Source organism: Acipenser ruthenus, chromosome 15 (assembly GCF_902713425.1).
Source record: "Acipenser ruthenus chromosome 15, fAciRut3.2 maternal haplotype, whole genome shotgun sequence".
Lineage (NCBI taxonomy): Eukaryota > Metazoa > Chordata > Actinopteri > Acipenseriformes > Acipenseridae > Acipenser > Acipenser ruthenus.
The window spans coordinates 19,993,468-20,006,015 of record NC_081203.1 but is presented as its reverse complement, the minus strand read 5'-3'; the positions used below and the strand labels follow the sequence as shown (position 1 = coordinate 20,006,015).

General features: G+C 37.4%; 1 protein-coding gene across 7 annotated transcripts in view; it reads right to left on the bottom strand.

The window, feature by feature from the left end:
* LOC117422057 (RNA-binding protein 25-like) overlaps nucleotides 1-12,548 on the bottom strand; it is a 28,217-nt gene that overhangs the window by 7,587 nt on the left and 8,082 nt on the right. For 5 of the 7 annotated variants that reach the window (XM_058987367.1, XM_058987362.1, XM_058987364.1 and 2 more), the window contains 9 exons: nucleotides 11,963-12,012; nucleotides 11,308-11,475; nucleotides 10,616-10,688; nucleotides 9,736-9,896; nucleotides 8,776-8,961; nucleotides 8,196-8,279; nucleotides 2,221-2,486; nucleotides 768-882; nucleotides 287-376 (listed from right to left, as the gene is read on the bottom strand). In XM_058987367.1, the coding sequence (XP_058843350.1) occupies nucleotides 287-376; nucleotides 768-882; nucleotides 2,221-2,486; nucleotides 8,196-8,279; nucleotides 8,776-8,961; nucleotides 9,736-9,896; nucleotides 10,616-10,688; nucleotides 11,308-11,475; nucleotides 11,963-12,012 (1,193 nt within the window). The remainder of the gene's footprint in view (nucleotides 1-286; nucleotides 377-767; nucleotides 883-2,220; nucleotides 2,487-8,195; nucleotides 8,280-8,775; nucleotides 8,962-9,735; nucleotides 9,897-10,615; nucleotides 10,689-11,307; nucleotides 11,476-11,962; nucleotides 12,013-12,548) is intronic. The other 2 variants (XM_058987363.1, XM_058987365.1) reach the window with 1 other exon arrangement.

Below are 12,548 nucleotides of genomic sequence, written 5' to 3'. Positions count from 1 at the left end.
TAGTTCAAGAAGCACTTGAAACTACAGAGTGCTGGCTGGCACGTAAATGTGAAAAAAAATACATCTACAGCCACAATACGTTAATAACGTCCCAGAATGTTAGTCAGATGTGACTGCAAATTAATGCAGAAATTCACTGGGGAGAAGTTGATGCAGATTTGTCAGATGCTTACTATTCTAGTTTATGGATTTTCTAAATGTTACTAGTTAACTAGTAAACTAAAACAGAGGAATTTACTCGTTAAAAGGTAGCAGCCTTACTTAAGAGTAAATGTTTTTTGCATACCGTTTCTCGCCTTCTCTCTTCTTCCCGTTCTGCTTCTTTTGCGTATTCCCGAGCCTTCTTCCTCTCCCGAATTTCCCAGTTTTTAAGCCGCTAAAATCATTAAATACAATAAAAAATTGCTCTATTTCACAGTCATTTAAATTGTTTATTCTGAATGAGAATATACTGATAATTGTTGCATCATTCTTAGTAGCTCATGTTGTCTTATTCAATCAAATTCTACAAACTATCCAGTGTCCAGATCACTAAAAAATCCACTTTCGAAATCTTGTTCTACAAGATATGCAAAGGTTGCGCAAATGAACCATCAAATTATTGAAAGGTAATATATACAGTAAAATTACATTAAATAATAAATCAGTGGACCACCAGTTTGCAATATATAGTATTTTGGCTGGCTGCTGACAAACTAGATTCTAGTTCTCCATGTGCTGTTTCACAGTGGAACTCTGCCCTGTCCGCACTTGGATATACAGCTTACCTCCTGGTACGCAGTTTCCTTGTCACGCAGTTTCCTCTCAAGTTTCCTGCGCTCGTAAGCCTCCTCCTCATCTTCCTCACGGTCACGCTTCTTGTCCTTATCGCGACTCTTCTCCCTGCACAGAAGCACACAATCATTAGAGGCAATACAGACTCTCCACCAAACCTGTGTCTACTAGGAAATGCATGACCACTCAATCCAACACAACTGTGTCTGTCAAATGTTTTAGACTCATAGCTAATCTAACTGATGTATACAGCACTTGTTTGTATTGACAGGTATTTGTGAATTTGGCAAAAGCTGTTGCAGTATATTGGACTATAAGTCATCACTAATGGATAAGCGATTTTCTAGATTAATGTGTATTATCAGCAATTCCTATTACCAGGAGTCACAGTAGAGCATACTGTCATTTATTAACTTTACAGTAACACTGAAATCCAATTTCAATTACAGAACAATGAAAAATATTACATTTAAAAGTGCTGGGTGTTTTATTGAAGTGGTTGTAAGTATCCCATTCTGTTCACTGGGATTTTTAAGCCACAAAAGCAAAATTTTTTTCAACATTAGGGTACTGAGCAAATCATACAGAGGACAAAAGCGTCCACAGTTTGCTGTTCATAGGCCTGTATTATTGTATCCCGTTTTTTCAGAATGGTTGACAAAGCATGTGGTAATGTAGAACTGTGCAGCAACATCTTGTTTTCTTGTACGGTGGTGCATTATCCTTTCAACACCTCCACTTTTGTCTGCAAGGAAAGTGCAAGTTTTTACATGAGCACTACGGCAACTCAAAATGCATCATAGCTTCTGTAGTCCCCAAACAGTACTAAGAGACAGTACAGAGGCACTAATCTGGATGCAAGTTAAAACATTTCCCCAATATCCTTTACACTCAACTGTTCGAATTAGGGCGATTTGTTTTATTCACATTTTTTTCCCTGGGAGGGCTCCAAAATAATTTGTACCAACCGGTGAATGAATTTGTATTGTAAGAAATAATTTACAATAAGCAACTGCTAAAATTGTCCAGGACCTTGTTGAAAATTTATACTATCAGCAAATGCGTCCAATCGGAGTTAGTTTTAACGAGAATTGACTGTATATGTACAAATGTTAGTGCAAGATATTTATAGGTCGGACCATGATATATCCCTGGATTCTGAACTTTTCCATTTGCCTGATTCGGAGGTGAAGGATCTCTGATGGGATAAAAAGTATAAGGACAAATGGTAGGAGGTAGTCAAAAAGCAAAAAAAAAAAAAAAAATCTAACATGTTTACTGAAGTATTTTTTTTCCAATAAGACTATGTAGTTTAAGTAAATTAATCCTATTTAGAATGTTATATTATTGAATTTTTATTTATTTTTTGGCTTTAGGATGTCCTTGCCAAGATTCATGAAAATTGGACATGTGGTTTAAGAATGTCTGTGAGGTGTGTCTGCTCACCGCGACCGGCTGCGATCCTTGCTGCGGTCCCGGCTTCGTTCTTTCTCACGCTCTCTTTCGCGCTCTCTCTCCTTGTCCTTGGTCCTCTCCCGGTCTCTCTCCCTCTCCCTCTCCCGCTCCTCTTTTTCCTTCTCTCTCTCTCGCTCCCTCTCTCTCTCCCGGTCACGCCTCTCCCTCTCCCGCTCCCGCTCCTTCTCTCTCTCCCGCCGCTCCTTCTCGATCTCCTGCCTCTCCTTTTCTTTCTTCCCTTTCTCTTCTTCCAGTTTCTACAAGCCGATAAAGAAAAGATATCCACACCAGTTAGGTTTTTCCAAGCCTTTAAAGAACAGGAGAAAATGAGTACAACACTCAAGTTTTAAAACCACAAGACTAAACATCGTGCAAAAAAAGCATGAATCTACACATAATACAAGTGATTTACAGCCTCCTTCCCTATCCCACTTCGCAAAGATTTGTACATTCTTACAAACAGACCAAAATCTAAGTTTGAATTGACCATCTATTGCTTCAAAACACAAACGTTCTTGACTCAAACTACTTTAGGGTTTGTTTTGCAGTATAAACTGCCTTCTATTAATAAAAAAATGTACATCTAATAAAAAATGTACATCTGGCCCGATAGGTATGTAACTGTGTTTTTAACAGGGGTGTTCTATACAAAGGTTTGACTCATTCCTTGTTTAATTTTTAACCTTTGACATGCAAATAATTGTCAAATCAAAGTAGGAGATATCGGGCCATATTTTCCTCCACTTATTTTTTGAAAGAGGTAAAACACCTGTTCATTTTACAAAACTAAAACCACACAACAAAGTCGTATATTTCAAGTTCTTAAGCACTCTCAATGTGTGTTGCCTCATTTTATAATATTAGCAGGAGTTAAAGAATGGAAAACGTAACAGTAGCAAAGTTTTGCTGTTAAGTAGACTCAAACACTGGAGCCCCATATGCGATTCAAACCCAAGGGGACCCTGAAACAGAGACTGGAAACCCTTTAATGCGTTGAATTTCTTTAAGGCAATGTACAACACTTAAATCGAGTATTTCCTTTTGTTACTCATATTAAAAAAAAAATATATCTATATATATCCATCCTTTGGAAGCAATGTGTTTGGTTGTGACTTACAGATAGGTGAGCTATGGTTTTCATCGGCAGCACTGCGATTACAATGTATAATAGCTAGGTCTGGGAGGAAAAGCAGGTAAAATGGTTCACAGGTAACAAAATAAAATAGAAATGAATGATACTCAATTCTAAGCAACCCGGATTCCAATATCCCCTTCAGACCTGATTTGCTTCAGTGTGCAAAAGAAATCCCATGAGTGAAAACCCATGAAAAGACATGACCAGGGCTGAAGGGGATATGCATCAATCTGTTTAAGGTATACAGGAAATAATAACATACATAAAATCATCCCTTAAAACGTGACAGAAAACAAGCGATTCACTCTTCTATGAAAAAAATAACATTCTTTTTAATTTTCGCAAATCAAATTAAACAAATCAAATAAAGCATCTTACCCTACTGTTGAATCTTCTTGGAGCTCAGAGTGGCTTGTTCCATCCAACAAGCAATAATGACATTTCGGGTTCTCCCCACCCCATCCCTTAGCAACAAGTCATCAATATACCCAACCTTCTTGGAAGCAGACTTAAAGGATCTCTATATCATTCAATCACCTAGCAGACTGGGTCTTATGACTGACAAACTGGCCAGACTTTCATAAGATGTGCAAATTAGATATAAAGCTCACTTAAGGACACACTGTTGCATCAGCAAGAAATGTTCTATCTATTGTGTATATTAGATATGCGCATTTATGATGTGTGAAAAAATGTAACCAAAAATATAAATATGTTGCTGTTGAAATAAGTTCAATACATTATGCCATGCCAATGTTGTCTATCTTTGCATGTGCAGCTGCTGTTTTTCTTTTTTGTAATACAGAACAGATTCTGCGTGGTGTCAACAGAGATGTTTTATACACACAATGCCACACCCATGGCTATCAGTGAATGTAAACACTAACTGCAGTAAAATGTACCAAATTCAAAGTAGGGACTCGAATTTAAATGAAAAAATAGCATTCAGACACTGTGTCATTAAACTCTACATTGTATGAACAGCGCTCCCCATTTACTAAGCATACAGAATGTAATAAAATAAACTGTTCACGGAACAAAGGTAATGAATAACACAGAGTTTCGATTACATGTTAAAATGGATAAACGCAGAGTAGTCGCAGCAGTAAACTAAACTGAAACGGGTACACATTTAAACTTTACACCACTAGATGCAGAACATGTTCCCAAAATTGTTAAACAGAAGTTTAAACCCACACCCATCAGCAGGGTTTTAAATGCTTACTAGCTTTGACATTACTGCCCCCCTTTATTGTGCAAACAATATTCACTTAAGTAGATTCTGTAGATCACATGGTCTTATTGCAGGTAGACCATTACAGTGACTTGATAGCATTGTATCTTAATTAACTGCATATTCAAAAGATCTTAAACACAAGAATTGATTTTAAATCAGTTACCAAAGGCACTAAAGCCCATTCTGGTTACCAAAATGGGCTTGAATGCCTTTAAATAAAAAGGGCCTGAGCAGGTCACAGTTTACTGTATTGAACTATAGGTAACGCCTTCAAGGAAAACTCACTTCAGTTCCATAAGCATTAGATAGGAAACATAGCCCATTCCAAAGGAAGAGTTAAGCATCTGTGTGGTTAGATAACAATGTGTAACAGCACACTCCCAGAGTAACTCCGTATTGTGAACCTGTGTTGGGTATATTGATGCTGCAGACACAGCTAAGACAGGACAACAGAGAATGCCAAACAAGGAGAGGAAGAGAGGTGTGCAGACTGACAGCAAGAGCACATTCAAAAGAAATCATCTAAACACACCCTACTGGCTATTAAAGGAATTACAGGCATTAAGCAAAGCCTTATTAGGGGAAGTGAATCAAAGTACACTTAACTGGACCTATTTTAATACACATGTAACTTATTTGTGGTATAAAAGCAAGCTTAATTAACCTTTATATGAAGAATAAAATACTGTTTTATTAGACTTACCTTAGAGTCTGATTGCTTGAATGATGTTTACTTGCAAATACAGTGCTTCCTTCTTATTCCACAATTCATGTTTAGACTATGGTGACAGTAAACTGTCTTGTCCTATACTTTAAAAGGTTCTTAGGCTCCGGAAAGCCAATGACCTCATTGTAATTGTAAACACACAGCACTTAGAAATTAAACTCCAGTAAAAACACTTCAACATTTTTTTTTTGAAATTCTATTTATTCTGTATTTAAACATTAGTAATGCAGTGTTTTAGGATCTTTAAGTGCCATCAAACCTGGACTGAAATAGTCAACCTCAAAACTTTAAAAATAACAACACCTCAGGAAAGATTTAACAATGTTTTTAATTTACATTTTTACTACTCTGCAACTATCAAAACACAAAATGCTGTGTAGTATCCAATAATTAATTATTTAAAGCGAGTTAAACCTCAAAACCCATTTACACAAACACAGTAATGGGGAGTGTCGGATTTTGCTTATTGCTGGTGTTTCTTCGTGCCTATGTGTGCGATACAGTCATGACACCCACCACGTTTCACAGAGAAGTCTGTCTGGCAGTATTCACAGTAGACGTGAGACTGAGACACTTGACTTCTTTTAATAATGACTATTCTGTGGTAAATTCCTCTCGATATTTCTGACAAGCCAACCTCGATCTTTTAGATGGAGAAGTGTGACATTTTTTGTTTGATTTGTGATTCCTATTTTAATAACTAGTAAGGAAGGCTGGGATTCTGTCACAAATCTGTACTAAAATCACAGGGATGAAAGTACAGTATACAGTACCTACATAAACAAAATTAGTCTGTCTTAGAAGTAGAAAAAAGGGAAAATTAATCTAAACATTTATTTATTACGGTTTTCACAACTTTTCAAGTTTTAAGTTTTAATCCTGTAAATCCGTAAGCTTCACAGCATACACACCTATAAACAAAAATGTTCATTTTACATAATATTTGGTGGGGTTTCTACAGGACAGCAAACAAACTGTAGGTTTCACAAAACTTAAAATAACGTTTAAAGTAAAAATAAAAACTGTCTGTGTGCATCTGTTGCTTCTGCTGTGGTACAGTTAGCAGTTATTTTACGTTTTGGTTTGTTTATTTACATATTATTCTGATACAACAGGTTGTACATTTGATATTAATTAATAAATAATAATAATAATTACGTATAATTTTACAGAACAGAGAAGTAATCCAGGTATTAGGACCCCATCTGAAACCACACTCCAAGACTAAGATCAGATGGGGTCCTAAAACCTGCTGCACTGGAAGTTGATAAATTGCCTTTCAGTGAAATAAAGCATGAAATCAAAATAGGGAATTGTGAGAATGCTGTTGTGCTAATTAGAGCTAAAAATATATTTAGTAGCTTGGTTATGGCCCCTTTAACAGGCGCCAATGTGCTTTTGTCGACATCACAGATCCTTTGGTACTTTGACTGCAGAACAAGTTTCTAAAATAAATCTTCACATTTCATTCCTGACCAAACTAAAGGGTCCATAGAATGGACTACTGCAGAAATATCTTCACTTCATGATGACTAATTATGACACAAATATCAGGGGCAGGACAGGAGCGAAGCAGGAGACAGGGGGTGAGGAGTGAGGTGGAAACAAAAATAAAAAAGCAGACAAAGAACACTGAAGTCTTACCTGGGACAATCTTCAGAGACCTTCGTGCTGTGAATGGGCACCCCCTGCTATATGGACAGTCTGCATAGTCTGAATGACTGCAGTGGTTATTTTTATTTTTTCTGGTTCACAAAAAACACAGCAAGACATGCAAAGGTTCACTAGGCTAATGGGCTTAAATCACCACCATTACCGGATGGCCTGTACAGCATTTAAAGTTACTGGGCATGCCTGAAACGAACAGTCCGGCTTTGACCCCAAGTCATGGATATCAATAGCACTCGCCGACACACAAAAGTGTCTTCGCACAATCCCAGTGCTGCATAGACAAAAGCCAGTTGCCCCTTTGCACATCTTCCCGAAGGGGGCGCCCAACAGTTGTAAAATAGAAATGAAAGCTCATACTTACATCCTATCCATGTAACTTTTCCCAAAGCTCTGAGATTCATCTTGCTTTAGTCACCATATGATCTCTACCATAATGGTGGGGTTTAATGAATAGATTAGCTTTAAGGGAATTTTACATTACGTCCATGCAGTTTTTATGTTTGGTAATGATCCCTGCCCCTATGAACGACATCATAATGTTCTCGCCTGGACACTATATAAGGGACTCCCTAACTTTCTACCACCTGTCCCTACAGTGTGTCTCCTAATCTTTGATTCCAGCCCCCTAGTGCAGAGTGTTCTTATCAGGGTTTTAAAGCAGAGAGCCTCCTGTCAGTTCATTGTAACCACTACATTGCTATCACAACTGTCCTGAACTCCCTAGTTAGGATCCTCGTTTTAGAGCTACACACAATGAGAAGTTAATAGGAATTGGGTGCTGTTACGCTTTTATAAAATCCTGATGAGAACACATGCATCTAACTATTTTGTAGATTGAAACAGAGAATTACTCTGCTCCTATTTATTTTTGTCTATAAAAATTACTTGAGGGCAGGGATCCTAATTGCCAAATTACTTACATTTTGCTTAAATATTTAGGGGTAGCATATTAAACCTGTTGAAAAAGAAGTGCTACAGTATATATATTTTTTATTTCTTCCTAGTAAAATAATTTTAAAACATCTTCAAAATGTTACAATTCATACAAGTAAAAATTCCATATTAAAGGCTGCTCTTCCTTAGCCTCAACTATATCTAATCAAGGATTGTGTTCAACTTACTAATTATTCTACTAATGCTAGATCTTCTGCAAGTTGTATTTGTTTCTGTAAATGCAAAATAGTTTAGAATACTACCTTGTGTGTGTCTCTGAATTTACTGATCTCTCGAGAAATCAGGTCTCTTTTGTCTTCTTCCATGTCTATTGCATTTATATCTTCCTGTTAGAAAGAGAGAAAATACTAAAAACACTTGTACGATGTCCTAGCAATGGCCACATCTCACTTAAAAGTAGACATCTTGGGCTCAATTTTTCACTGTGGGCAAATTGGCCATGTAATACATTTACTATGGAGGGAGAATTGTGCCTGTAATGCCTATCAGGGAAAATATAGATACTCAGAAGTGATGTAAACTATCTGAAGTTATTATCATGAATCTGAAATTACAATGAAATACAGAAGGAGCTATTGAAAAGATCAATTTAAAAATACAAGTAGTCATTGTTACATGACTTTGAAATTTACATTAATTCTCCACTATCCAGCCATCTGGTGAGCTGTACTTATAGCTCTGTAAAATGTGGCAGGATGATAGTTCATATTAGAAAGAGGATTTGAAAGACCCAGTTAATGGGAGTTAAAACGTTACTTAAATCATGAACATCTTGATCATTTTTAGCCGATAAATCGATAAATGCGAGTAGGGACAACGTACGTCTTCCTTCTTTTCCTTTTTCTTTTTCCTGTGGTGTGTGTCTGCCTCCTGGGAGGGGGCGTTGAGCTCACTCGAGTACTCGCGGATCAGCCCCTCGATGGCGCCCTTCACAAGCTGGTCGCGCCGCTTCGTCTCGTCGTCCAGCTCCTCCTCCACCTCATCCACACTCGAGTCAGGCTTCGTGCTCTATATGGAGGGCAGGGGCACACATAACTTCATGCACAGACCTGATTCACCTGCTTCTCATAATCAAATTTAAAAGATGAATAACCAAAGTAAATAATACATAAGCCTTTGTTTCCTTGCATTACTTAATGCCATTAGCACCATGAAACTAGTCTGTAAATCTCAAACTGATCTCATTCCCATATCAAACTGTGAACGCAGCCAGGTCTGTCTGCAGTCAACAATCCAATCTGCAACCGATCACCTGTATGTCTCGTGTTTTTGCATAATTGCCATTTATAAATTAATCCACCAACCTCCAATGTTTCCCTGATAGTACATTATATTCACAGTTGTCATGTTCAGCCTACAATTTTTATTTATTTTTTATTGTTGGAGATTTAAAAGCAAAAGGTGTCCTCAGCATTGGACGCTCATTCTGTAACTATCATCATCAGTGCGAGTTGGAAAGATCAAGTTTTGTCTTACTGGGGCTGCGAGTCCCATTTGAAATCAATCTGCAGCTAATGGAAATGAACCAGTGATTTCATATCCATTCCAGGTCAAACCCAGTAGCAGGTAGGGAATGTAGCTTAACTAAGCACCCCTGTAAGTATGGTCATCACTTGGGACAACAGGTTGTGTACCCCTGATCACATCGAATCCATAGTGACAGTAAATCGTAAATGTAACAGGACCTTTCACCAATTCATTTATTGGCAGAAGGCATGCATTTGGGATATGTGCCAGCTGGCTATCCATATATACTGAGCAGAGGCATAAAGTACTACATACCCCATTTGCACTCCTTTTCTTAGCTTTCCACTCATCCAGCTGTGCTTTGGTCTTGGCGTCGACTTTCACCAGCAGCTTCTTGTCCCCAATCTGCAACTCGTGTAGCAACCGTAGTGAGCGGAGTGTGGATTCGGGCTCCTTGTACTCGCAGAAACCAAACGCTGTGTTGGGATGAATTCACACATGTAACAGGCGCCAGCACAAAGACAGACAAGTATTACAGCTCGCTTTCCCAGGGTTCAGGGAATATTAAAAGGCTCATCTAAAACTTGAAACACTCCATCATAAGGTGTTCAGGATCAACTTCAAGAAACATAGAACATTTGAAATATAGCCCTTTAAGACACAAATCTGGACTGGCGCATTTAAATATAGCCCAGGGACAACTCAATGACAAAGAAACACAAAACCATAACAAGCAGTGGAAAAACAAGGAAGGAAAGATTAATTTCCATTATAGGTGCAGCTCAATTTTAATTCAACAGTATGAAGACAGTAATATTTAGTAAGTGTAAAGGAATGATTAAAGGCTTTAAAATCCCCCCTCCCTTCCTTGTTTTGGAATTTCATATTTTTCAACTGAAACACCATAGAGCAATAAAAACATGCTTGTGATACATCATCTCTTCCTGTTCCACAGGTCACATGGTCAAAGCAGACCTACAGTACAGGAAGTTATTAGGTACCTATAAGCAATAGCAACTTCTATGGTATTGCATTAAAACTATCTGCAAAAAAAGAAGGGGGGGGGGGGGGGGGGCAGTGATTATGTTCCCAGAGACGAGGAAATAAAATCATTTTCAAAACCTTGGTCAGCACTCCTTTACTCATTCCGAAAGACAGAAATAAAGAAGGTGTAAATATTTTAGAAGTGTTGTACCTGTTCTGTTTTTACCTTGGAGTTTTCCAGAAGCTCCTTGAACTCTTTTCCAGCTTAGTACCAAGCCACATTTCTATGCAAGAAAATAGTTTAAAATCAATTTTACTTCTCTGTGGACGAAAATGAATTATTGAAACACAAAAGTTCTATCCAATAGGTCATGAAACCAGGTTTATGGAAATATCACATGTTGGTGAGCAAGTTCACATGCTTTTTAAATTGATTAGTATTCTGCATAGCTAGTATAAAATTAATAATAAAACTGCATATTATCAGTCATACTGTGTCACATTGGCTATATGTGGTATGTGCCAGGAGTATGCAGAATACTAAAAGTCTATTTTACAGTATGCACCACACTTGTGGAATTCTCTCAGAAGACAAACATGAACAGTACATTTAAATGGATTAAGTGGGATTTCTTGAGGAATGGCATATGTATCACTTAAATATAATATGCAGATGACTGCAGTATGCAGAAATATAGTAATATCTACCCACTGAAAAGCCTATTTCTCTATTCCATCAGCATTTATTTTTTCCCTTTACTAAAACCCTTTTTCATATGGAAATTACAATTCAATTGAGAGCAAATCTATAAATCTGAAACACTTAATCATGTAAATCCATGTGCAACTCTCAATGTGCTTGCTTCACTGCAGGCTTGTGGTGTCTATAGAGGATATACTCACGGCTAACAGTTGCCGAATAAGCATGTCTGAAGCTTTTTCTGAGATGTTTCCCACGAAGACTGTCGTGGTTGGACCACCGCTCTCATCGTTCTCCTTGTTTCTCATGCCAGGGAAGTCTTTGCGAGGTCCCATTGGCTTTCCTACCATGGGCATAGTGGGGACCAGGACCTATACACAAGAGAAGCAACTTCAGTTACATACAGAATCAGAAAGCTTTGATTTTGTATCAAGACCATTTTTTTATACGTCAATCTGTTAATAAATGTAAACATTTCAGCAATCAAAAGTGAACAAGTCTTCATTTATTTGTGTGCATGTCCATCAAGACTGATATTTTGTGATTTTCAAAAAGTGCAGTAATTGTGACATTGGATTTTATTGGTTGTTAAATATAAATAAGTTTAAAAGTACTAAAAACTAACCGTAAATGCAGAGCTACTATATTTACTGTACTATCACTTTACTAGATTTACTCCTCGACTGTCAATAGCTTTCTGTATTCACTAGAGCCACCAAAATGCACACTATTAATCAAGTTTTAATTATGCGATTATTTAGCATTTGCAACAATTACGACTGAACACAAACAATTTAATAGAGATATCATGTTTTCCTAGCTGATCAATTAAGACACTTGTAATTCAGTAAAACTTACAGTAGGAGCAGATGTCATAATGCCCATATGAACTGGAATCATAGGTGTCCCTATGGGAAGAGAAAAAAAAAAAAGTCAGTTTGTAGTGCCCCAAAAATGTGGTAATCCAAACAAGGGGTGTGGGAATTAATAGGGACAGTGAATAACTGGAAAATGGTCCTCCATAGGGATGAGCTACCAAAATAACTAGTGTCATTTTAAAGCATGTTTCAATGGCATGCCAGAAAAAAGTAACCCCTTCAGTTTCTGGTCTGCACCATCTTTATCCCTGGATTGTTGGCGTTCAACAGGCTTTGCCTGCAAGGTGTCAACTGAAGAAAAAATAATTAACAAAAGCGAAAGAGGAGTAAAAATAAACATGTTTATTATTTTTGTTCTCCTGTATTCATTTGTGTTTATTATTCATTCTCTCTCCTGTTTCTTTGAGCCTGCATGTTCACTCCAAAGACATTTTGTCACTTGATGACCTTCAATCATCTTGAGTGAAAGCTGGTTGTGCAGGTAAAAGTACAGCAAGTTTCATAATTTTGAATTAAGTGCTCGTTCGTTTCGTGGAGACAATGGCATTTAGCAAACCCTCCACGAG